The sequence below is a fragment of the Nerophis ophidion genome, linkage group LG04 (assembly GCF_033978795.1).
Source record: "Nerophis ophidion isolate RoL-2023_Sa linkage group LG04, RoL_Noph_v1.0, whole genome shotgun sequence".
NCBI lineage: Eukaryota > Metazoa > Chordata > Actinopteri > Syngnathiformes > Syngnathidae > Nerophis > Nerophis ophidion.
Genome location: NC_084614.1, coordinates 54,949,272 through 54,976,867, shown reverse-complemented (window position 1 = coordinate 54,976,867; position 27,596 = coordinate 54,949,272). Strand labels below are relative to the sequence as shown.

The window sequence follows — 27,596 nt, the reverse complement described above, 5'->3', positions numbered from 1 at the left end:
CACAAATGAATTGTTTCCTGGCTCGACGGCCTGTTTAGTCGGCTACCTGCACGTCTGCTTTCCACCATAAACTCTTCCGTGTTTTCCTGCCGCTCTCGGTCTGTGACGTGTCGTGCTGACGGCGGCCTCGGCGCTTGGAGGACCGGGGTGCTGTAGCATTGACACGATCAGGCTCCAGACGCCCTGCTTTGCTGTTTGAGTGGAGCTCCAGAAACATCCTCTCCAGACCCCTCCTTCTCGGCTCCTCTGCGGCCCGCCCAAATAACACCAAATTCCCGATTGAATCTAGCCTGAGCCTGAGCCTGGGTGGGGGGGGGACCAGGCGGCCTGGGAAGCCGAGGAGTGGACGGAGGCCATCCCTGCTGCATAAATCTGGTACGGGGCTTATTGTTGCTCGTCAGGCGCCTTCTTGCCATAAGGAGTTTGCATTTGCTCTATTATTTATTTTTGCATGCATGGGACGATGCAATCTGTTTACCTCGCCGAGAGGCCGCAAAAAAGGGGGGTTTGGCCTTTTCTTGTAAGGCCCGGGCCTGAAGAAAGGCCACGATTTGAAACGGTAATTTGGGCCTACCATGCTAGCTAGCTTGCGAGCTAACTAACCCGCTAGCGCGGAAGGAGACGGGATGTGTGTTTTTTCAATTGCTGGCTTTTATTCACGTGTTAACGATTTTGACGTAATTTATGCAATATAACCACTAGTGGCGGTGTTAGTAACACACTCTCATACGAGATATGTGTTAAATTAGCATGCTTTTTGGACACAAAGCTAACAAAATGGCGGTGATGAAAATGGTACACGGCAAAGGTGTGTGTCTGTCGTCTTTTAGACAGATGCTAACGACACAGCCATTTCAATGTGTACTCATTCGTTTGATTCACGCAGTTAATTGACATTGTTTCAATTAACTGGCGAGGTTTGCAAAACGCACAGTTCAATTATTCATCCCCCTCTTACACAAAACATCACGTTTAGCCCACTATGGTCGTGTAGCTAACCCGACCAATGGCTCCATTGTTTTGTTTGGTATCTTTCAGCATCCTTTTTTTTTTAAATGGCATTATTAGCACCATAGCGACCGCAATCACCTGTAGGTGGGGGGTGGTGCAAGCCGTGGAATTGAAATGGTACCCTGGCCGGTCGCATCTCTCATCACTATTTTCATCTCCGCATCTCTTTTATGTGTGCGTGGGAGAGTGAGTAACGGGGTGGAAATATGTTGCACGGCAATGTGATGGTAACTCCCTTGTAAGGATTTGTTTATGTCTGGTCCTTGTTGGTTTTAGTTGGCAAAATGAAGTCTGATACACTCACAAAAGTAACTGTTTGGGATGATAGTAACTGTTTCCACACCTTACAAAAATGATCCAAAATATACAGTGGGGCAAAAAAGTATTTAGTCAGCCACCGATTGTGCAAGTTCTCCCACTTAAAATGATGACAGAGGTCTATAATTTTTATCATAGGTACACTTCAACTGTGAGAGACAGAATGTGAAAAAAAATCCAGGAATTCACATTGTAGGAATTTTAAAGAATTTATTTGTCAATTATGGTGGAAAATAGGTATTTGGTCAACCATTCAAAGCTCTCACTGATGGAAGGAGGTTTTGACTCAAAATCTCACGATACATGGCCCCATTTATTCTTTCCTTAACACGGATCAATCGTCCTGTCCGCTTAGCAGAAAAACACCCCCAAAACATGATGCTTCCACCCCCATGCTGCACAGTAGGTCTGGTGTTCTTGGGATGCAACTCAGTATTTTTCTTCCTCCAAACACGACGAGTTGAGTTTGTACCAAAATGGATACATGGATGATACAGCAGAGGATTGGGAGAATGTCATGTGGTCAGATGAAACCAAAATAGAACTTTTTGGTATAAACTCAACTCGTCGTGTTTGAAGGAAGAAGAATACTGAGTTGCATCCCAAGAACACCACACCTACTGTGAAGCATGGGGGTGGAAACATCATGCTTTGGGGCTGTTTTTCTGCTAAGGGGACGGGACGATTGATCCGTGATAAGGAAGGAATTAATGGGGCCATGTATCGTGAGATTTTGAGCCAAAACCTATCAGTGAGAGCTTTGAATGGTTTAACAAATATTTATTTTCCACCATAATTTACAAATAAATTCTTTAAAATTCCTAAAATGTGAAATCCTGGATTTTTTTTTCACATTCTGTCTCTCACAGTTGAAATGTACCTAAGGTAAAAAATTACAGACCTGTCATCATTTTAAGTGGGACAACTTGCACAATCGGTGGCTGACTAAATACTTTTTTGCCCCACTGTATTCTTAAGGCTTTTTAGTATTTAAGAACATATCATATCAATACCCAGAAATTTATGTAAAATCTCTGCATTGGGAAATGTTGATGGTAAACTATTTAGCATGTACATAAATAGTGCTGTAGCGATATGAATATTTCATATTAGGTTATCGTGACCAAAATGGTCACGGTTATCTTTATTATCACAGTATTGTTGAATGTGCACAAAAGTACTTACATGCACACTGAAATCTTTTGACCAAGTTATTTTTGATAAATAACTAAAATAAATACAGACTTTTATAAACGCCAATGTTTTGCATATTTCGTGTAGGTTCAATGACAGTGTTTCAGTCTTAGTATTTTATCTGTTTTAATTGAGCCTTTATTGTTTTAAATATTGTTTTTTTTAGTGTAACACTTTAATATTTATGTGTATGAAGTGTGACAAATAAAATATATTATTATTTCTGCTATTGTGTCGTCCTACACTGTTCAGCGGTCCTGTTCACTGTAAGAACACCTGTCTCGTAATCCTCGATCACTCACACTAAGAGTGCATTTAGCTAGTCTGTCTAATGTGCACAATAGTTAGTTGCTCAGACAGCTCTGTGTTACTAACAGTTTAGATTGGGGTATGTTGTTTCTTAATGGCGAAATTTTTTAACATCTCTTATTTTTATGATAGTATTTAAGCTAGCGAGCTAGCGCCAGTCAGTTTGTGAGTTTTATCAAGTACTGTTTTTAGTCATGTTTTTTTTTGATGATTTCAGTTTAAAAGAGTAATTTTAATCGCCTGACGTTTTACCATACTATCACCTTTTTTGTAAAGGGGTGCTGTTAGCCGGCAGACCCGTCAGCGATCCTGTTCTGTCTCCCTGTAATGTTTGTCTGATCTTGAATGGGATTGTGCTGAAAATTTTAATTCTCCTGAAGGAATAAATAAAGTACTATCTAATCTAATCATTATGATTTATCAATGCGTCCCTATATGTAAGATACGTTCCTGGTGCAGACTAAATTTGGTGGGTTTATGATGAATGTATTCAATGTGATTCATTCCAGCTTCATGCCATTATCACAGTGTAACATATTAACTTCCCATCACTTTTCTGCTGCTGCCTGCCATGTAGGTTTAAATTATGGTCTGTGTGCTTATTAGTAATTATGCTGTGAACTACTGCAAATATGGTTTTGGGCTGTATGCTTTGTTTTGTCGCTATGTATTTTGGTTCCATAAAATGAGGTTGTTTTATTTCTAATAAACAGATTAGACCAAAGTGACTTGAAATCCAATATTATTTTAAAACATGATTCCCCCTTCATGTAATTTATCGTGGTGGCCCGCCACAGAAAAATAAAAGCCACCAAGCCTTAAAAATCTGTTTGTTTTCAACGTAATAACACATTTAAATAATGTATTTAATGAATAGATATATACAGTATGGCCCATTATTTGTGCACTATTGAATAGTGATGCTCCGAAAATGTGTCTGCCGACCAAATATATTGATCTCCGAAACAGTGCCGCCAAAACCAGATGTTGTGACGACGTAAGTGTACCCATGCGGTTGTCTGAACCAGAGGCAGCGTGTCAACGATGTGGACGTATTTTAATATCCGAGATATACCTGTGGTCAGCGACCTACAAAATGTGCAATCTACAATTATTAAGAGGACAGCGGCGGCTTTTAAGGAGAGATAGTGCAGTTACAGCAGCAGGGCCAAGCAAGTGTGATGTCAGTCTTGCTGTATGTCGCAGGCATCCAGCGACAAGTGTAAACAGTGTCTAAACACGAGTACAGTCTCTAATAACTCCAGAAAAAGATGCGAGATTTGCTACTTGTCATTTTTAATTAAAAAAGTATCCTACAAACTTCAAAAATCCTCAAGAAAGTACATTGTACAATAGGCAGAAACTGAAATATAGAGCAAAACAATCTATGACAAAATGTATGTCAATACTAATTTATGTCAACACAGATGTTTTTTTAATGTAATTGTAAAATGTTGTAGCCTTTTTTAAAGAAAATGTAAGTATCCATCCTCAGAATATGCAAAGTATTTGATGATGTCACATTGACCCAGACCCAGCCACGCCTCCACCTCCACAGCTTTGTTGGCAATCTGGAGGAACCCAATAATGTATGATTTTCCAAATGTTCTAAGCAACCAGTCTACATTAGATCAAGATTCATTATATAAAGACAGATCAATGAACAAGGCTCTTTGCACATTAACACAAATATTATCCCATTGCAAAATATACGTAAGTATTTACATAATAAAAAAATGATTAAACACTAATCAATGTGCTTTTAAGATACAATTTGGTCTTTTTTTCCCTGCAAAACCAGATTAGTAGTGGACTCCCATCATGTGAAAGTCATTGTAATATTAATTAACACACTTGCAGCTGCATGCATGCACATCCACACTAATTTAATGCGTAAATATGTAGGCTTGTTTGAATGTGCATTTCTATAAATTTAGATATGGAACAAATGCAAATAAATATGTATTATAAAATATTTAGTATTGTCAAAATTGTAAATATGTGAAAATAAATTGGTTAACAAAAGTATGATTGAAGATATGCTGACAAATGTTTTAGCTGTTGCTACTTATCATGGTTGTATTATTGATGTATGTCTTAAAATTGTCATGTTACCAACATCTTAAGTTTTTTTTATCATTTGTTTTCAGCTCTCCAATAACAAATGCAGTGCAAGGACAATGGATGAGGATGTCACCAGGCTTTCAATACATTCTGAAGAGCCTAAAATAATATTACACGGATCGGGTAATTAGCCATGCTTGTATTAATGCTTGTTTACACTTTAGACACAGAGATTATGGTATGTAATATATAGTGGGTAATTGAAGAAGCAGGATTCCTAGGTTAGCCAGATAACATGATGTAATTTACATAGGAAGTTTTATAGTGATGCATGCATGATGTTGAGCTATCAGTACTTAAGGGATGCTCTGCATGCTTATCTGGCTAACTGGGTAATCCTGCCTCTTCCAGATGAGGGTGGTGCCGACGGGCAGGAGTTTGTTGTGGAGCTTCAAGAGACTGTGTTGGTGTCTGAGGGCGAGGGTGAAGGCATGGCGGTGCACAGGTTTGCCCCAGACGAGCTAGTCATCCAGGATGCTGTTGAGGATGTGGTATCTGAGTATGTGCACTGCGATGAAGATGAAGATGTCGCTGTAGAAACCTGCGTGATGGCCTTGGACGGTGAGGAGGAAGGCGTCGCCATGGGTGACATCCCCGAAGACGGCCTCGACCCCGAAGAGCAGGACGACGATCAAGATGGCTGTGGAGATTATCTGATGATATCCTGTAAGTCACACGTCTTTTAAATTAACTTCAGATTCTCCTGTGTTTGTTGAGTGCATGGAAATATCCACCAGAGTTTATAATTTGCGCAAGGTCAAAAGACATTGGCATTACCCACTGTGGCTGTAGGCAATGTCCTGTTTTATTTTCTAAACTCTATAAGAGCAATAATACTATTGAATATATGCATCAAAAGAGCTTGGTTTTCCTGTGCACTTTCTCGTGCACTTCAAACTTATATTAAAGTTAAAAAATCAAGTCTATATTCTATAAATGATGATTTAAAATTCATGATATTCTGTCCATTTGTTTCCTGTTTCCAATTAACACTACTTTTTGCAGTTTGTTGTAGGAATGTTAGAATCAGGGTTTTATGCTGCCGATTCTGATACAGATAACATGTGTTAACATTTTCAGCCTCATCCTCCAGTGATAATGAACTCGAAGGGGACTGCACTTTTTTGGGAATTTTGCCTATCGTTGACAATCAATAAGAATGACATGATGGATGGACTTTTTTTAATGCATTCCAAATATTAAATACATGCTATCAAAAGTCAGCTTACAATGGAGCCTGAGAAAGTCGTTCAGTTCTGCCTATAGAGCCCCTAAAAGCATCTAAATACCTCCATTAAGGTTTTATACATCCATGATGTAAGTATATATGTAATGTAGTAACAGGCACATTTTTTGATCAGTTTACGCATACACGGCACATTAATTTAAAAAACTCATCACAATGTTTGCTTTTTTTTCTTTTTCACTGATTTCTGCTCACTACAGACTTCATGAGAGCCATCAAACATAATAAAACATCACTTACTGTTTAAGGTCCACTGTCATTAGGATGCTGACGGCTAGGATATTCATATATTACCATTTAGATGAAATTTCGAATAATCCTCGCAAAGAAATGGCGTGGAGGGGGTGGGGGGATTTTTGTGTTGTCCTGCCAGTTCCAGGTCCTATATGGCTGTCAAAGTGTCCCAAATTGTTGGATAATGTCAAAAGCCACCTTCTGTCCAGGTGAGAAGCATGAATTATGATCTACAATAAACTTACTGGGAGCATGGAAACGAGGATGCAGCTGATCAGTTGACGGTGTAAACATTGGCTCACAGGAAGTGATCACTGCGTAGCTATTAATAGTTTGTCTGATTTAGCGCTTATAATATCACTAATATGTGGTCAATATTCAAGTCACAAAATGTAAAGGACTTATTGTTGGTGCTTTTTGAATGGTTATCAGATTTTATGAGCAGAAAAGTGGAGCTCCCATTGGCTCCGCTGTAAGTGTACTTTTATTTACATTTATTTAATTTTTTTATATGCATTTAAAAAAATCCATCAGACAGCATGACTTTCATAACAAATGTGAACGATAGGCAAAATTCCCCCAAAAATGCAGTTCCCCTTTAAGATAGTCAAGTCAGGTTTATTTGTCAATTTCTTTACATGTAAAGACGTATAAAGGAAATGAAATTTTGTTTCGCACTCCCCGATGCGTAGACAAAAAGAAGACACAAACATTAAAGTGCAACATAAATATGTCTACCTACTAAAATGACAATAATATATAGTTCCTGTTATTTTTAAATAGGATATGGCTGTAAACAATGAGTGTTTCATCAGTAGTGCAAATACTTATAATATAGCAGCAGATGTGTGCAATTTTGCATAGTCATTTTTCTGTGGTCATGGGGTTAAGAGTTCAGGTTGTTCCAGGGAGGGGGATACTGACAAATTTAATGTATTTGTCTTAAAGTACCAGTAGAGTGGAAAAACAAGTTGACTTAATATTCTTGTGTTTCATTGTATCCAGTAAACCATATCCAATTGAATTTGCAAAATATGTGAAATAACCGTCCAAACATTACACAATCCCACAAATTCAGTCGGCCATTTTGAATATTTCACTCTGAATATTTTTGGCAATTTAGATTGCCAAAAATCTAAAGTTCCTATCATGATTCTTTGTCATGATAGGAACGCTTCTGCACTCTTACACTTTTATCACATCAGTCACACTGGTAAAATGCAAAAAAAAAAAGGAAATAGATGCTCTGTGTATCATTCACAATCCTTATGTACAGTAAGTCAAGAACACGTATGCTTGGCTTTTTTCAATGCATTCAAAATCGTAAATAAATGGCTAACAATTGAGTCAACAGATCAAGGGGCCCTTATTAATCCCCTTATACAGTTTCGAAACACACCCAGAAACCGCCAAAAATACTTCACATACATGTTGTGACCTGAAAATTAACCAGATATCAATCAATCAATGTTTACTTATATAGCCCTAAATATGAGTGATATTGTTATTAAAAGCTAATTTCCACCACAGACGGCCTATTTTAGCAGCAGCGCATTGATAGCAGCGAGCTAATGAAAGTCGCCGGCTGCTTATACTTTGTCTCAAAATTGCTAACAGTTCATTCTAGATTGAAATTCATGAATCTCTCACATGGTAGTAGACAAATGTGGCCATAGACCGGGTGGCTGGTTGATTTTTGCAAAAAAAGATGTAGTTGCTGCAACTTTTTTTAACTCTTTGTGAGGATTGTAATTGATTCTTCATCCAAACACGATTATGTTAGCGTCCCTTTGGACAGCATCCTAGCAGAAGCTAAAATTGTACAGTAAAAGTTTGTTTTATTATGTTATGGTTAGTTTGTATGTTGAGCACATAGCAATACAATGATTACTATTACAAAAACACATCATCAGTAGGGTAAAATTTGTGTCTATTAAGCTGCATCTGTTTAGCACTCAGCTTCTAAAACGTATTGCTCATACTCCTTGTGTTGGGGCTCAAAACTATAAGGCTCTTGATCATAATTTTTCCACAAGTAATCGTTGTTGGCTTTCACAAAAGTCTGCTTGATTTGCATTGTTGTTCATGGGGAAGGGATCTGTGGTTACTAATTCTACGCCACATATCACATGACCGGCTTGCTCATCAACCCTCAAAATGGCTCAGGAATCTCTGTGAGTTTGATACTATTTTGATCGTATCTATTTACTCGCAAATTTTGGAAGTCTTTTGATGTCATGAATCAGATATTTATGATAATAGTTTTAATAGAGGCAACTTGTTTTTCTACTGTACTGGTACTTTTATGGAGGTGATTACTAATAAATTAGGGGTGCTGCTCCACACTGTGTATGGATGCATATAATTTGCTGCGAGGTTGTCAACTAGGGGACTAAATTTAAATACACCTGCCAGAATTGACAACATCCCTGGCTCATGTTTTTGCGGCGTCTATAACTTAATGTCTTATTAGATGTTCCTGTCGCCCTCACTAGTAGACGAAGCTGGTAAAATGGTGTCGGAGGATGGCACAGAGGTAACCGTGGAAGGAGCTGTGGAGGACCAGGAAGTGGAGAAGGACGAAGACGGACAAGAAGTGATAAAAGTGTACATCTTCAAGGCTGACTCCGGAGAGGATGACATGGGTAGGAGTGAAAATGTGTTAACTCACCTGTGAGCAACGTTCCCTCTCAGGTGCGCGCCTGTGCAATTGCACACTGCTCACAAGTCCTCTGCCCACGGCAAATCCATGCCGTGCACAAAATCCAATAAAGAAAAAAAAAGCGATTTTCAAAGTAACTGACGACAAGAGGCCACAATAGAGACAACAGTTTTTGTTATCACTGTTCAATTATTGTAACGTCTTTCGTGACGCTTTGAGGAGGACATGAAGTCCATCGATCACTTTGTTGAGCAAAACTTTTTATAAACACATGACCAAAAACATTGCTAAACAATTTCTATCAAGCAAAGCTGGTCATTTTCTGCCTTACAAAGCAGACCAAAACCAACTTTGCCATCTGTCATATCAACAGCAAACGCTCACTCTTTCTCACTTGTGCCAACACATGCACATATGGCACTGAGCCAGTGATGCGTTTACAGCCACACAAAAAGTTGGACATTTCCGACACCTCCCGTTTTGTGTAATTCCAGGTCGTTACACTATGAGTTATCAATCAAATGTGTGCTCATTCCACTGTCATTTATAAGGAATCTTAATTTAGAGATATTAATCATGAAATGCTGTTAATATATTAAAGAAATACTAATAAAAATATATATATTTTACAAACGGAAAGTTACAGCAATGTACACATGATCCAGTGCTTACATCTTATTGTGCAACATGTGAATGTTTTAATGGGAACTGAATGCGATACCTGAAAGGGGTACACATTATTTCCAAAGAAGAACCCCTCCCAGACACACAATATTAGTACACAGCTCATTGAAAAACAATATTTGTTGTTCTTGTCATTGTAAGTGGGCCAAGACACTTACATTAGAAAATGATCACATAAAAGTGACTGCTGTCATTTGATTAGAATAATAAGAAATTTAACTTGTTATTTAGTCAGGTTTGGGACAGGTGTGCTACAGGTGTGGCCTCAGTGTGCACGTCTGATGTTGCTCACGTGTGCTCCACTGAATGCTCAAGGAGTTTTTGCGTTTGCTCACACACATGAACAAATAGAGGGAACATTGCCTGTAAGCGTTACAAAACGTATCAGACAAAAAGGTCATTCGTACGCTTTTGTTTTCTAGGAGAGTCTGTCGACGTCAGCGATGGGGACATGGAGAATGTGGCGCTGACAGAGTCTTCGGGTCAAACACTTCGAGAGAAGATGGTTTACATGTCTGTTGGCGACTCTCATCACCAAGGAAACCAGGGTGAATGAGTTATCATCGATTCAGTTATTGAATGAATGCAGATACACGCATATGCCTATACTTTAACAGGCACATTTTTTAAGATGAAAGTTTGTTCAGGCTGCAAATTAATTATTCATATGACACATCAGTCCTGACCAATCCTAAATAATTGATTGATCAATTCCATATTTACTAGTCTTATTGATTTTTGAAAATGTTAAGTAGATCCAAGGTGAACACTGAGGTTTGTATAGAGGCGAAGAACCAACGACTGCAGTGTGTCTCTTTGAGGGAAGTTAGACAATCTGTTTGTGTTTTAAAAAAAAAGTATCTATTTTGCCTGCATAGGTGTGGAGGACAGCGAGAGCTGCGAAAACGGCAATGGAGCAGCGAGTGCATTTCTACACATCGACGAATCTGATGGCGTTGACGAAGTTGGCCGACAGCGCAACAAGACCAAGCGACGATCTGAGCCTCGACAAGTCCAAACAGGTACAATTTACTCGGGCTAATTATCACAAACGGTAATCACTGCTGAATAAAACTGTAGTTTGTACAATTTCTGCTAATGTGATTACCTACATATATGCTTTAGATTTTAATAGAAGCTCAGTGAAATGTACTTTCTATCCATTTATAACTCTCGCTTATTGGGATCTGATTAACAGAAGCACCAGTCTTAGTAAGGACATCTGCTATAATTCCGTCTCTCCCAGGCCAGCAATGTTCCTTAAGGTCTATTCCAGGCCCAGAGTTCTACCACATAACGGGTGTGAAGCTGCAGTACATTGATATGGAAAACTATTGTAATATTTTTAATCCCATGATTCAATTATAAATAAACTCTACAAATTTATATTTATGTGTTTGCCTTGATAAACTTTTATCATTCCTCTTTAGTGAATTGAGCTGTGATGACAGACAAGATCTGGAAAAATGACTTTTATGCTTTATTGATGTCTAGGCTTGAGCCGATATTAAATAAGTCAGCCGAACAATAAAGTAAAATTATGTTTTCGCAAGTTATTAAAATAAACCCCACAGTGTCTAGTTTAAACAGACGGAGGTCAGTTTTACAGGAAGGGAACTTGCGTGGCGTCACATAAACCGCAAGTGAAACAAATTGCTCACCAAATTTGCATTTATGAAAAAAAAAATCTTAAAACATTTACAAATTAAAATATGAGAAGATAAACATATTAAAAAATACAAATAATAAAAAATAATGTGGATCTTGTGAAGCCAGAACAACCTTTGATTTTTACTCTGCTATGAAAGTATATTGTCTATTTGATTTATTTATTAAAAAATGAAACTTTGTTAAGAGATTTGGTTGTGTGTATAAGTACTTTTTGAGCACATACAACAATAACGTGATCATTTGAATTTAAAATGTCTCTTAAAGCCCACTCTAAAAATCTTGAACTTTAGACTGTCATCAGTTTTATTCCCTACACTTAACCATGTGTTTCCTACTGCCTGCAGACTTTGCACCTTTTGTTTTTTCTACTTGCCCGACTTTTCAAATCTACTTGCCCCAATATTTTTACTTGTCCTGCTTAGGTGTTTTTCTGGCTGTGTAGTGCTCATGGCTTAAATCTTACTAAAATCCTTCCCGTTGACTATTTACAACACCACACAGTATTTATTATTATTATTGTTATCTATAATTACATTTAAATGGCATTGCATACATGTAAAATTAAATGCTATTTCACATTATTTGACCAGTAGCCGTTTCACCCATCTGAACAGGTCAGCCACCTGTTTAAAGCCCGATCACAGTTCAAATCTTGAAATGAAGAGCCTTTAATGGCTAAAATATTAACCTGGACAACATTTTAACAGCTGGTTGGCTCAGATTTTATTATTTTCATTGCATTCACATGCTGCAGTGGGCAGTGCACAATTTAATTTTCGGTATTAATCAGACATGTGATTTGACCACAATGAAAAAGACTGAAAACATTTCCGTGGGTCTGGGGGACAAAGGCCCCCAGCCAGGTCCAGGTTTTTCACCAATTTAACATGCTAAAATTAACAAAGACACCACCATTTGAAGAAAATATTTTAGTATTTAAAGATATGAAAACATCATTAATAGAACATACATACCCCAATTATCCTAATGAATCACTGTATATGGTTCAGTCCCAACAGTATTTAGTCACTAATATTTACATCTCGTGTTCATTTCACATCCACAGGTGTCACATTGATCAGTGTTATTATCTACAGATTATTTACAGTATTACCACATTACTTCAGTTACTTCTTTTAAAAAGACAGCAATGTAGAAGTCAATATTGCCTCAAATATTTTAAAGTGGCAGGGAAGTTGACATCAACGCGCATAAAAATGGAAACGTAAGTGAAACTTTCAAAGTAAACTGTTTCAAAAGCAAGAGTCTTCACTAAAGATGAAACAATAAAAATTATAATAATATACCGTAAAATTATTGTAAAATCGTGATTTATAACACAGAACAATTCCCATTATACATCAATAAAAGTTAAGTCTAAACTGACCGACCGGAGAAGCTCGCCAGCACTAGCTAGCTTAAATGCTAACACTAAAACAATACATTAACGTCTTTTTCCGATAAATAACAACATACCCCAATATGAGCGAGTATAACCACTTAACTGTGTCAGCAATTAAGACAATAAACTGCGCACATTAAAGCCACATGAAGCAGTAGGCCTGTGAGCTCAAGACCAAGTGATCGATCGATACTGAAGCAACGACAACCGGAAGCTGATTAGCATGACTTCACCAAAACCGGACAGGATACTCCCAGCAAACGTGTCTTTCGTTGTAAAAAATAAGAACAAAAACTTTAACAGATAAAAACGAAAGATTTGCACATACAAACACTCAAATAAAAAGTATTTTTATTTGAGTGAAAGCGTCCATTCTCTCGAGAACTGACATCGTTTACATTTTACTTTTTTTCCCCCCCGAGATTAAAAAAGACGGAATTCCGATTTAAGACGGAAAAATCACATGCCTGATTAATGCAGTATCTGAAGCACCGTCTCCACGTGTGTTTATTGACAACAGGGTTATAACCTGGACACGTTAGCTCGTCGGTATGGTAACAGGTGACTGTTACTGCGTAAGTCTGCCTCGGTCCCAAAAATAAAAATTAAGAAAATCCGAGTCGGTGCTGCACACTGCACAGGTTCGGACCACTTTTGAACTTGTTTGCCAAGACGTCTTACCCTCGTATTTTGATCCAGTCGGTCTGTTATTCCTTTACTTCGTCGTCGTCTACTACTTCTTCTGACCCACCAGGTGAATTAAGTGCAATTGGCGGGGTTACAATGCATAGTAGGCTACCGCCACCTACTGCACCGAAGTTGTAACTACAAACTCCATTCACAGACAGAGTCCCATTGCTTTTATGAGCGGTCGAGCGAGTCAAAAGTCGAAAAATCTATTTGTGGCGGCCGTAATTCTTTCGTGGCGGGCCGCCACAAATAAATGAATGTGTGGGGAAACCCTGAGATGGATCTCTATTACAATCCCCAAAGAGGGCACTTTAAGTTGATTACTTCTATGTGTAGAAATATTTATTTATAATTGAATCACTTGTCTATTTTTCAACAAGTTTTTAGTTATTTTTATATCTTTTTTTTCAAATAGTTCAAGAAAGACCACTACGAATGAGCAATATTTTGCACTGTTATACAATTTAATAAATCAGAAACTGATGACATAGTGCTGTATTTTACTTCTTTATCTCTTTTTTTTCAACCAAAAATGCTTTGCTCTGATTAGGGAGTACTTGAGTTAAAAACATGTTCACAGGGGGTACATTACTGAAAAAAGGTTGAGAACCACTGGCGTAGTGGGTAGAGCGGCCGTGCCAGAAACCTGAGGGTTGCAGGTTCGCTTCCGACCTATTGACATCCAATTTGCTGCCGTTGTGTCCTTGGGCAGGACACTTCACCCTTGCCCCCGGTGCCGCTCACACTGGTGAATGAATAATGAATGGTGGTTGGAGGGGCCGTAGGCGCAAACTGGCAGCCACACTTCTGTCAGTCTACCCCAGGGCAGCTGTGGCTACAGATCTAGCTTACCACCACCAGGTGTGAATGAATGATGGGTTCCCACTTCTCTGTGAGCGCTTTGAGTATCTAACAATAGAAAAGCGCAATATAAATCTAATCAATTATTATCATTATTATTATTATTATCATCTTCTGATTACGTGTGTGCTTAGTTTGGCCAAAGTGAATGTAAACATTTGAACTATTCAACAATATTGTCAAAGGCTTAAAAAACATTTTCTGTATAGACAATTGTATGGTTTTAACTATATATAATAATATGCACTAGGAAATGGGCATTAGAATTGTTTTAAGTTGCATAAAAAAGGCGTTAAAAAAGCATTAAACCAGATTTTTACCGATACTTTCAGAAAGCCCTATAACTCTTCTACTTGAGGCAGGACTTCACTCCTCTTGCATGCAATCTATCCTTGCGCTGATTCTAATGTCAGCAGCTGCACAGGACCCATCATCATCACCATCATTATCATCATCCCCATCTTAACTGTTTATCACAGTAAATTCCAACATCCTTCATCAGCTTGTAGGACATGGGATTTCCTACAGTGACAGATGCAGGATCCTCTTAAAGATCACAGCTGGACTCCTCTTTAAGTAAAAGTTATTGTAGGTTGTATTTTTGTCATCGAAAAGTAAAAAATCATACACCTCTTCTTGTTTCTCCTCTCCAGCCATCATTATCGGTCCCTACGGTCAACCTCTGACAGTATATCCCTGCATGCTCTGCGGCAAAAAGTTCAAATCGCGAGGTTTCCTGAAACGGCACACCAAGAATCATCACCAGGAGGTTCTGACCAGGAAAAAGTACCAGTGTACAGACTGTGAGTTCACCACTAACAAGAAAGCCAGCCTCCATAACCACATGGAGGTGCACGCCCTGAGCAGCAAGGCGCCCATCGAGTGTGAAATGTGCGGCAAGGAGTTCCACCAACAGTCGGCGCTTTTCTCCCACCGACTGCAGCACCACCACCGGGAGCCAAAGAATCAGCCGCCCCCGCCCCCACCCGCCAAGACGCACAAATGCAAGTTCTGTGATTACGAAACTGCTGAGCAAGGACTGCTCAACCGACACTTGTTGGCCGTTCACAGCAAAAGCTTCCCGCACATCTGTGTGGAATGTGGCAAAGGCTTCCGTCACCCCTCGGAGTTGAAGAAACACATGCGCACGCACACGGGCGAGAAGCCTTACTCCTGCATGTACTGTGACTACAAGTCTGCTGACTCGTCTAACCTCAAGACTCACATCAAGACAAAGCATAGCAAGGAGATGCCATACAAGTGCGAGCGCTGTTTCCAGACATTTGCAGAGGAGGAGGAGCTGAACCAACACGGACTGACACATGAGGAGAATAAGACCCACCATTGTGCCCACTGTGACCACAAAAGTTCCAACTCCAGCGACCTTAAACGCCACATCATATCCGTGCACACCAAGGACTACCCGCACAAATGTGCAGTGTGCGGCAAGGGGTTCCACCGGCCGTCTGAGCTCAAGAAGCATTCTGTCGCCCACCGCACCAAGAAACTCCACCAGTGCCGGCACTGCAACTTCAAAAACGCAGACCCTTTTGTCCTCAGTCGCCATATTTTGTCTGTCCACACCAAGGAGCAGCAGGCCTCCCCTGAAAGGAGCGAGGCCAAAAGGACAGAGACAAACGCTCCTGTGGCGGCCCCTAAAAAGGCTGCATCTAGTGGCTCTGCTGCCGCCGGCCAGCCTGCTAGAGTTAGTGCAGCCAGCTTAGCCAGCAGCGTGACTGTGGTTATTGGCAAAGGACAGAAAGAACGCAGAATCTACCAATGCCAGTACTGTGACTACAGCACGGGGGACGCTTCGGGATTCAAGCGACACGTTATTTCTATTCACACAAAGGACTACCCGCACCGCTGCGAGATCTGTTCTAAAGGCTTCCGGCGACCGTCGGAAAAGAACCAGCATATCATGCGCCACCACAAAGACGTGGTCCAGGCAGAGTGATAAGACTGTGTGACCATCACACACCAGCCACTGCACCACTAACCTTGAAATCATGTGGCGCTTATGCTGCACTTAGCCGGTCCTCTTGTTTACTTTTCTTTTACATGGTCAGCCTCTGAGTCTCATCACATGTACACATGTACATGTACATAACACAACGCTCTTGGGGAGCAGCAGAACAGTAGACTTGCACTTTGAACCGCATGCTCCATGCTGAAGGACAGTTTGCATGGCAGATAGTGCAAATGTCTGTTTTCATGACACACTTGTTTTTCATTTTGCAGACCGCAATCACAAAACGGAAGTCTCCATATTTTAATTACCAAACTGATCACAGCACTTGACAACCCAGTAAAGGTGAATGCAATTATCATAAGGTGTATGCTATTTATGTGCGAGTGACATAACAAGCATCTCTTGTGCTTCCTGGTGCTCAAACCGCCACCTATGTAACATATTGTGACAAAAATACACAAAGACTCTTGTGTACATCTCACATTGCAGTCACACTTTACAATTAAACTAAAAAAAACATGGACAGAACTTCCTGGATTTTGCAATCATGTAAATTTTCCACACATTTTGGCTTATCAAATTTGACCCTTAGCAGTGCTAAAATGCGCTCAACTGTCTAACAAATCAAATGTGACCGAGCATCCACTGTAGTTTGTTTCTTACGTAGACAAACCGCGAAGAAAAACGTTTATCGCAACATTTTATTGTCCTCTCTAACTTACTTTTATTGACTGAGATATGGATGTGTGATGATAATTTCTTGTTTCTTACAACAAATCCACCCGGTCAAGATAACGTTCAACAGTTCCCCACTGTTGTCAACCAAAGCAATGTTTTGGAACATGAACAAAAGTTTATGACTGACTACTTCTCAACTGTAAGAAATACACGGAAACGGTGTGCAACTTGTGGATAATAAGGGGCCTTTGGTGGTGCTGTTTTTGTAATAATTACAGTGGGGAATCTCAGGCCACCACACGATTCCATTAGGATTACGATTCAGAAGCTATCAGTCGATTAAAAATTAATTATTGATGAATCTTTAATTTATGTATATTGATGCTGTTTAAAGGTGAACTGCACTTTTTGGGGGGAATTTTAGCTATCGTTCACAATCATTTTGTAAGACAAGAAGACCAAAGTTTTTGTTTTCCCGCTTTCTAACATCTTCAAATCGGCTCGTTCTAGGTGGCTAACTATGCAACTAATGGGATCAATCAATTCTACCTCTAAATCACTTTAAGAATGCATTCAAAGAATACTTTTTTCATGTTCAGTAACCTGTATTTTAACTAAACTGAAGTGACATTGTTATTGTAAGAGTGAACACTGAGGAACTCTTTTTCTATCGTCGTAAAACATTGGCATGTTTCGGTATTAGCCGTAAAAGCGAACTACGGCAAGAGATAAGCTAGCTTCTACAACAACTCAAAACGTGTTTGAATTTGTAATGCTCAACACTGCGATACGACACCAATTTGTACGGACTGAAAAACATGAACAATCATATTAGAGTATCTAAAAAGTATTAGCCCGCATTTGATGTTTTGTTTGTACACAGCTAAGCTAGCCAGACACCATATGTATTGTAGTTGTACTAACACACATGGCGTGCTGCATGTATCAATGATCAATATTGTAGTGACTCACTGGATGCACAGTTGTTTGTCTGGTCTAGCTGGCCAGTGACATATCCTGTTGATTTAAGGTTAAGCAATCCATTTATGTACAGATAGCTTGGCTCCAAGTTCCATATTTATAACATCAAAATTGCTTTCATCCCCCTCTAGCGGCTTCCATCTGCTCCAACGTCTCACTCTTCCTTCATGCTCGCGTCTATAAGCAGCAGTATATTCAGCTTCAAAAGTATAAGGTTGTGAAATTCTCAATTGTCCAGAAATAGTTGTCTTTGTTGTTTGTTATCAAGTCTGCCATGATTAGAACACAAGTGTTTTTTTTACCGGAAGTAGTAACACACACACAGTCGAAAGTGTGCTGCAATGGAAACAGAAATCAATGCACTGAAGAAATCCGTCTCAGAAATGATAAAAATTTGATAAATATTGAACATATTACAGATTTTTATGAACATGTCTGTTACTATAATATATATAAACTTGCAGTGTGTATAAACAACGTTAATGGAGTGTTTAGAAGTTGTTTTAGAGGGCTGTAAAGGTTACAATAGTGACTCCCATTAGACTCATTTTCAAGCGTTTTTTTTTTACATTTTAAAATCTTTAAAAAAAAGTAATCTGTGTTCTTGTCTCTAATGATTGTGAATGATGGGCAAAATGACCAAAAAAAGTGCAGTTCCAGTTTAACATTTCGTATTAGGCATTTCACTTTTCACATTTGTAATAAAAAATTCCCATCACATTTCTTAAATGTGTGCAAAACTGGATCATAGTGTCGTAAAAGAGCCGGTTGGATCTCTTGGTGAGGATGGCTTGCTGCAGTCAGACAACTTTCAGAACTGTCTGCATGACTTTATTTACAATTTTAAAAACTCGATTATTGATTATTGACGTTTACTAATCGATTTTATAATCGTCCATGTCTAAATTATTTTCCCCACCGATGATAATGATTAATTAAAGCAAATTTTGTTACATTTGTTGAAAACTTACTTTTTGGGGTTAATGTTCTAAAGAACACAAAGAATTGATAACAAAAACGTTAAATCACAAGCTGATACAGTGTGTTTATAAAGATGTCTAAAACCATCGCAACGTTTAGAAATAACTTCTGCAAAACCATGCATTTTAGAGTACAATCAGTAACATCCTGGAGGGACTCTGCAGATAATCACTCCATATGATGCCAGTTACTCGACAAAAGCCAACTGCGTTATCTGACAGTATTGATTTTTGTTATAATTTCAAACCTTTTTGACTGGATGCCATAAAAAAAACAAAAATTTGTATTTTTCTTTTAAATAGGCATATGTTGGATTGAAGTAATGACCTAATTGTTATATTCAGGCTTAAACAATACTCTCCTATCAAACTGTGGCCCCACTCAGATCCAAGGACACTAACAATGTGGTGCCCCTAAAAATTAAAGTATGTTTTTACATACTTCTTGCCGGAAGGGAAAAATGTAAATGTCTTCACAACTTTCAAAGACCAGTGCTGATGTTAAACTTTTTTTTTTTCCTCTTCATCTGTGATGATCAGGTTTTTTATATATATTTATTTCATTTATAAGTTGTTGTATAGCTATGTGTAACTAGACTTCTATGGGACGTAAATTATTGTTTTGTATACAAATCTGTACAAAGCGTGTAGATGTAAACACTTGATGAAAGTGAGCTGTGTCGTTCTGGATGTGTATGTCACTGTATTTGTTTTTTAAAAAGGTAATAAAAAAGACTCAAAGCATATTAGCTGTTTTTATTTGCACGCATCTGTATTTCCAGTAAATATTCCTCCTTGATAGCAGCTTGTTCATTTCAGGCCACCATGCACTCACCTAAAAGAGAAAGTGTTTTGGTTACCCATCATCACACAAAAGTCCTTCACACTGCTTACTTGTACCATTTTTGGGAAGGAATGCAATATTTTCAGGTAGAATTCCGGTTTCGAGTGAGAACTGCCTGAATTTCTCTAGCAGATCCGCGCTGAGATCCTGTGCACGGCCTGTGTGAAGTCACATGATCAGGGTAAGTCTACTACTGCAAACCCCAAAACCAGTGAAGTTGGCACGTTTCATAAATGGTAAATAAAAACAGAATACAATGATTTGCAAATCCTTTTCAACCTATATTAAGTTGAATAGACTGCAAAGACAATATACTTAACATTTGAACTGGTAAACTGTTATTTTTTGCAAATATCATTTGGAATTGGATGCCTTCAACATGTTTAAAAAGAAGCTGGCACAAGTGGCAAAAAAGACTGATAAAGTTGAGGAATGCCCATCAAACATTTATTTTGAACATTCCACAGGTGAATAGGCTGATTGGGAACAGGTGGATGCCATGATAGGGTTCTGTGGTCTGACGAGTCCACATTTCAAATTGTTTTTTGAAACTGTGGACGTTGTGTCCTCCGGAACAAAGACGAAAAGAACCATCCACACAAAGTTCAAAAGCCAGCATCTGTGACGGTATGGAGGTGTATTAGTGCTCAAAGCATGGGTAACTTACAATAAGGCACCATTAACGCTGAAAGGTACATACAGGTTTTGGAGCAACATCGTTGCCCTCCAAGCAACGTTATGATGGACGCCCCTGCTTATTTCAGTAAGACGATGCCAAGCCAAGAGCGTGGCTTCGTAGTAAAATAGTGTGGATACTAGACTGGCCTGCCTGTAGTCCAAACCTGTCTCCTGTTGAAAATGTGTGGCGCATTATAAAGCCTAAAATACCACGACGGAGACCCTGGACTGTTGAGCAACTTAAGCTGTACATCAAGCACAAATGCGAAATAATTATACTTGGAAAGATTCACAAATTGGTTCAAAAAACATTTACCGAGTGTTGTTAAAAGGAAAGGCCATGTAACACAGTGGTAAAAATGCCCCTGTGCCAACGTTTTTGCAATGGGTTGCTGCCATTAAATTCAAAATTAATGATTATTTGCACAAATAAAAACATTTAGTTTCTCAGTTCAAATATTAAATATCTTGTCTTTGCAGTCTATACAATTGAATATAATTTGAAAAACATTTGCAAATCATTGTATTCTGTTTTTATTTACCATTTAGCCAACTTCACTGGTTTTGGGTTTTGTACAATTTTTTTGTGATGACCACGGATGGTGGGATGTATCCTTACCGTAAAGCTTGTTTATCACTGTTGGATTACCTCCGTCTAACTTTACAGTGTGCATCAGGACGTACTGGTCATACTTGACATCCACCACACGCATGTCGTTGGCGTTGCCCCAGCCTGATGGACAGATCTCATGAAAGCACAGGTGATGCATACCAACCCTTTATTTTTTTATGTTCAGCGGATAAATATGAAACATGCATGCATAAAAAATGGTGCCTTAAAAGGACTGACACTAGCAGAGAGGTTATAATTAAACAATGTTTGATTATTGTGTATTTTAGTTACCATATATAATTTCATTGGCTCTCGCTAGGCTAGATGGAATGTTTCAAAGTGTAGCACAAGTAAATCTAACCTTGCCGAAAAAATGTTCTGAATATATTGTTTTACCGTTTTGTGTTCACCCCATACTTTTTCCTCCCACCATAAGGACTAAAAATCCATTACTTTAGCTTTTAGGCACGACTTAGGTTAGTTTGGCATTTATTTCCCCATTTTTTTCATTTTTCCTAAGATGCTGCACCTACCCTACAGTCTTGATGCCGCCTCACACCTTGAAAATAGATGCATCCTTCTCTAAATATGTGGCTTGACATAGGTATGTGTATCTTACAACAACTCACAATTCAATTTCAGAATAGATTCTCGATTAAACAGGATGATTGAATCAAACAAGTATGTATATGCAATATATTATTTTGTGAGACCTTTCAAAACAGCTTACAGGTAAAAAACAAAACAAAAACAAAAAATTATTGGCTGTTATGTATGAAATACACTGTACATGAAAAATAGCCTTAAATTCGATTTAGATTATACAGTGGGGCAAAAAAGTATTTAGTCAGCCACGGATTGTGCAAGTTCTCCCACTTAAAATGATGACAGAGGTCTGTAATTTTCATCATAGGTACAGTTTAACTGTGAAAGACAGAATGTGAAAAAAAATCCTGGAATTCACATTGTAGGAATTTTAAGGAATTTATTTGTAAATTATGTTGGAAAATAAGTATTTGGTCAACCATTCAAAACTCTCACTGATGGAAGGAGGTTTTGGCTCAAAATCTCACAATACATGGCCCCATTCATTATTTCCTTAACACGGATCAATCGCCCTGTCCCCTTAGCAGAAAAAAAGCCCCAAAGCATGATGTTTCCACCCCCATGTTTCACAGTAGGTGTGGTGTTCTTGTGATGCAGCTCAGTATTCTTCTTCCTCCAAATATGATGAGTTGAGTTTATACCAAAAAGTTCTATTCTGGTTTCATCTGACCACATGACATTCTCCCAATCCTCTGTTGTATCATCCATGTATCCATTTTGGTATAAACTCAACTCGTCGTGTTTGGAGGAAGAAGAATACTGAGTTGCATCCCAAGAACACCATACCTACTGTGAAGCATGGGGGTGGAAACATCATGCTTTGGGGCTGTTTTTCTGCTACGGGGACAGGATGATTGATCCGTGTTAAGGAAAGAATGAATGGAGCCATGTACCGTGAGATTTTGAGCCAAAACCTCCTTCCATCAATGAGAGCTTTGAATGGTTGACCAAATACTTATTTTCCAACATAATTTACAAATAAATTCTTTAAAATTCCTACAATGTGAATTCCTGGATTTTTTTTTTCACATTCTGTCTCTCACAGTTGAAGTGTACCTATGATGAAAATTACAGACCTCTGTCATCATTTTGAGTGGGAGAACTTGCACAATCAGTGGCTGACTCAATACTTTTTTGCCCCACTGTAATTAATACAGAATCAGGATTCAGATGTGAATTGAGTTTCTTTTCTGCGACCTTAATGGACTTTAAAAAGCATAGATATTGACAATAGAAAAAAATAATCCTATACATTACATCTGATGGAAGATTGCAGAAGAGAACAATTTATTAATCCATCCATCCATCCATCCATCCATTTTGTACCGCTTGTCCCTCTCGGGGTTGCGGGGGTGGCTAAAGCCTATGAAAAAAAACATTCTGATCCTTCGGTTTGATATAGAAGCAAAAATGTTTTGATATATGTTCCCACAAGCAGATTTTTTTAGATTTTTTTTAACAAAATACAAGTTTTGCACTATTTCAACTACAATATAAATATTTTTAATTAAGTCTGTATATTTGTTTAATCTAAAAAGTACCAATAAAAATAAAAACGTAGTTAAAAATAAAATGTAATGAAAAATAAACAGACGCATTAGATTACATTAGATTTAATATAGATTAGATTTGATTAGATTAGATTAGACGCATTAGGTGGTTCTCAAACTTGTTTCACCAAGTACCATCTCAGAAAACACTTGGCTCTCCAAGTACCACCATAATGGCAAATATTTAAATACAGTAGTATAGTAGGCCCAAGTATTCATTAAAAACAAAACGGGGGTTTTATTCAACAAGTGTATTTAATATTTTTGGCCAGTGTAACATTACACACTGTTAGAACATGACACACAGTTAGAGCAGTAGTATTGTTTGAATATTTCATTGATTGATTCTTTGGCATACTACTAGATAAAGTACCATTAGTATGAGAATCATGCATGAGTACTTAAAATTATGACCGATAAATATATTCCACATGTAACCTGTAAACCTTGTACTGTATTGACAGATAAAAGCATATTTTTATTTATTTTTTATTTTACCAATAACGGATTGTACTTTAGCAAATACATAAACCTAATTGATTGAACCTAAAGCAGTATTAGAGGTTGACTCATTCATTCACAATGCTACAGTATCAGTCACCCATAAGTCAAATTCCAGGTATTATTGTTCCTGTAATGCCGTGCAAAAACATACCCAATAATATCCTGCTGACCACATATAGTCATTTCCTTCAAATGATATACAAAAATAACAAGCTAACTAATATGATTAATCAGCAAAAATGATCACATCGATCATGCCCTTTATTTTGAAATTATTGTTTTTGGTTTTAGGTTGATTGGCAACACTAAATTGGCCCTAGTGTGTGAATGTTGTCTGTCTATCTGTGTTGGCCCTGCGATGAGGTGGCGACTTGTCCAGGGTGTACCCCGCCTTCCGCCCGATTGTAGCTGAGATAGGCGCCAGCGCCCCCCGCGACCCCAAAAAGGGAATAAGCGGTAGGAAATGGATGGATGGATGGATGGATATTGTTCCTGGTCAAAGCAAAAACCGAAAAGAAAACTAAGACGAAAGGTCTGATGTCATATCCCCATCTACTGGTTTTTATGTAAAAGATTTGTGGTGCCACCAATGGGTTGTACTCAAAAGGCGTTGGAGGGCACACTAGCAATACATATAGGGATGGGAACTTTTCACATTTAAACCCATAAGATACCAATTTTCAGTACACTTGTGTGTTCATGTGTTAATAAATGTTAATTTGTTTATTATTAAAACCCCTTTTTTTATTGACATTTAACAGTAAGTTTATTATTAAAACTGTGCTGTCCAGTTGTTAAATAATGATTTCTTACACTTCTGAGTCTCATTTGCAAGTATTATATTGACTTTGCTTAGATTTACAATTAGATGGCAGTAGTGCACAGACTGTAGTGTGTTGCCTAGTCAGGGAGTAGTATTGGCCATTCAGATGAATCAACGCTTTTGTTGCACCCTATAAAGAGTTTAAACTGTAAGTATTGGACTGTTTGCTTGTAACGTGCATCTTAGTTGTAGTTTTCATGAACAAGTTTGTTAAATCTGCCATGTAACATTGCTAATGCTAATCAGTAGCATGTGTATGGCATATCCAATGTGAATTAGCATCGAGCTATTGTATTTTGAAAAGGGGCTCATTACTTTTGAGCGATTTCTACATGGCATACTTGCTTTGTTGACTTGGAAAATTGCTACATTATCTAGAGCCATTTTGTGCAATGCTGGATTGCTTGTTTCCCCGCCAAGTGTTTGGGCTGGTCCTGAGTCTGCGGCCGGACGTCATGTTGAAATAGGGCACCGTTTGATTTTACGTGAATCTATACCCAGCAGTACTGACAGAATTTGGTCAGTGACTATAAAAGTACCAAATTCCGTACCCATCCCTAAGTACAGTACATACAGTATGTCCTCAGTCTTATAAACATTAGACAAAACAATAAATAACTTAAGGCAAATCAATGCTAAGTCACAACTGTGCCCGTTCCGTGTTTTTTAATTAATGTGCTCCAATTTGACATACAGTGGGGCGAAAAAGTATTTAGTCAGCCACTGATTGTGCAAGTTCTCCCACTTAAAATGATGACAGAGGTCTGTAATTTTCATCTTAGGTACACTTCAACTGTGAGAGACAGAATGTGAAAAAAAAATCTAGGAATTCACATTGTAGGATTTTTAAAGAATTTATTTGTAAATTATGGTGGAAAATAAGTATTTGGTCAACCATTCAAAACTCTCACTGATGGAAGGAGGTTTTGGCTCAAAATCTCACGATACATGGCCCCATTCATTCTTTCCTTAACGCGGATCAAATGTCTTGTCCCCTTAGCAGAAAAACAGACCCAAAGCATGACATTTCCACCCCCATGCTTCACAGTAGGCGTGGTGTTCTTGGGATGCAACTCAGTATTCTTCTTCCTCCAAACACGATGAGTTAAGTTTATACCAAAAAGTTCTATTTTGGTTTCATCTGACCACATGACATTCTCCCAATCCTCTGCTGTATCATCCATGTATCCATTTTGGTATAAACTCAACTCGTCGTGTTTGGAGGAAGAAGAATACTGAGTTGCATCCCAAGAACACCATACCTACTGTGAAGCATGGGGGTGGAAACATCATGCTTTGTGGCGGTTTTTCTGCTAAGGGGACAGGACGATTGATCAGTGTTAAGGAAAGAATGAATGGGGCCATGTATCGTGAGATTTTGAGCCAAAACCTCCTTCCATCAGTGAGAGCTTTGAATGGTTGACCAAATACTTATTTTCCACCATAATTTACAAATACATTCTTTAAAATTCCTACAATGTGAATTCCTGGATTTTTTTTTCACATTCTGTCTCTCACAGCTGAAGTGTACCTATGATGAAAATTACAGACCTCTGTCATCATTTTAAGTGGGAGAACTTGCACAATCGGTGGCTGACTAAATACTTTTTCGCCCCACTGTAGGTACGATTGTCAGTCCCCTTAAGGCATGTACCAAATTCATTGAAGATTAAGCAAAACACCCGAAAGTGTTCTGTTGAGTTGTAGGAGAAATTTCAAGCCTATCCAACTTATTGGGTTTAAAATGGCGCCGCTTTGTAATAATAGTAACAACAACAATATTAAAAAATAATAGCACAGGTAACACAGTATGAGGACATGTTTTGACGCATTTGACCCTGTTGTGTGCAGCCTACTGTATATTTGTGCATACACTCACTTGTGTACGTGAACTTTCCAGGCATGTCCGTCTTCTTCGCCAGGTTGTTCATTCTCCAGCATGAGCCGTCAGATCTGCAGAGACACGTGTTGACTAATGCTTCCCGTAAAGAAAGAAAAATATTGGTGTCCAACTCACTTCAAACTTGCATAGGACATATCCAGGTCACCTTCTGCAGTCGGGCTGAGCACGGCCGTGCCCATCTTCATGCTGGCGCGGCGGTTGACAAACCATTGGCCGTTGGAGGCGAAACCAATCAGGTACCACTTTCCCGCCATCTGGCGACATGTGCAAAGTGTTTGCATGTGAAATGATGCCCAGAATCGGAGAAGTCTCACATACCGCCTGTAGGTTGAAGTTTGCAGGGGGCAGGACTTCTGCAGACAGACCCATGGAGGCGAGGGCGACGGCCAGCAGTGTCAGCAGCAAGTTCATGGCGATGGTGAGGATGAAATAAAACGGCTCTGCCTGCCTGACATTTATATTTATATGCTGCCCCCCATCCCCCACACTCACACATGCATGCTGAATGGGAGCTGAGTGGAGTCCAAACACGTCCCCTCACATTTTAACCCCATCCGGGTAGAATTCGTGGCAACAAAAAAAAAAGCCTGCTAATGCTGTGGAGTTTTGCAATATTGCAAGTTCGGACTAAAAGTGGTCAACAAAACCAGCGAGTTCCATGGCGGAGAGAGAGTGCAGAATTAAATTCAGATGTCAGCAGTTGCAGCACAAACGCTTCCATGTGATCTGAATCGGATCATCTGGTCTTGTGTTCTCTTTCGCTCTCAACGCTCTTGTCTCGTCATTTGACCCGAAGTTACAGCATTTAGGGCACAGGACGAGGTTAGTTGTCACGCTCGCATCATCAAAACATATTTTAATAGTCATTCCTACATTTAACTGAAGCGTAAGGTGTTGGCTTGAAGTGTGCATTCCCCCCCACCCCCCTCCCCCCCAGCTCATTCAAACAAAGAGACTGTGCCAACCAACCCCATCAGGGGGATGGTGGTCACACTATAATCCACAAGTGCTTGCATCCTCACACACAATGAGCAAGGAACATGAATAAAAAACACATA

At 38.8% G+C, this 27,596-nt stretch overlaps 2 protein-coding genes across 7 annotated transcripts; one reads left to right on the top strand and one right to left on the bottom strand.

The window, feature by feature from the left end:
• Positions 1 to 19,763, top strand: LOC133551571 (zinc finger Y-chromosomal protein). 5 transcript variants are annotated; one of them, XM_061898402.1, is made up of 8 exons: positions 2 to 375; positions 4,983 to 5,079; positions 5,308 to 5,401; positions 5,494 to 5,622; positions 8,932 to 9,081; positions 10,205 to 10,330; positions 10,661 to 10,804; positions 15,060 to 19,763. In XM_061898402.1, exons 3-8 carry the CDS (start codon positions 5,308 to 5,310, stop codon positions 16,361 to 16,363), a joined length of 1,947 nt encoding a protein of 648 aa, XP_061754386.1. In that variant the 5' UTR covers positions 2 to 375; positions 4,983 to 5,079; the 3' UTR covers positions 16,364 to 19,763. The 5 variants fall into 5 exon arrangements, with proteins under 5 accessions (XP_061754384.1, XP_061754386.1, XP_061754385.1 ...); XM_061898401.1 differs by having other exon boundaries at positions 5,476 to 5,622; XM_061898400.1 differs by having other exon boundaries at positions 1 to 375; positions 5,308 to 5,622; positions 8,935 to 9,081.
• On the bottom strand, positions 19,759 to 27,169 carry zgc:153704 (Lipocalin-like). 2 transcript variants are annotated; one of them, XM_061898412.1, is made up of 6 exons: positions 26,857 to 27,169; positions 26,653 to 26,792; positions 26,515 to 26,588; positions 21,159 to 21,272; positions 19,912 to 20,019; positions 19,759 to 19,852 (listed from the first exon to the last, which is right to left on the bottom strand). In XM_061898412.1, the coding sequence occupies exons 1-6, from the start codon at positions 26,947 to 26,949 to the stop codon at positions 19,833 to 19,835; spliced, it is 549 nt and encodes a 182-aa protein (XP_061754396.1). In that variant the 5' UTR covers positions 26,950 to 27,169; the 3' UTR covers positions 19,759 to 19,832. The 2 variants fall into 2 exon arrangements, with proteins under 2 accessions (XP_061754396.1, XP_061754397.1); XM_061898413.1 differs by having other exon boundaries at positions 19,918 to 20,019; positions 26,857 to 27,145.
• Positions 27,170 to 27,596: the final 427 nt, after the last annotated feature.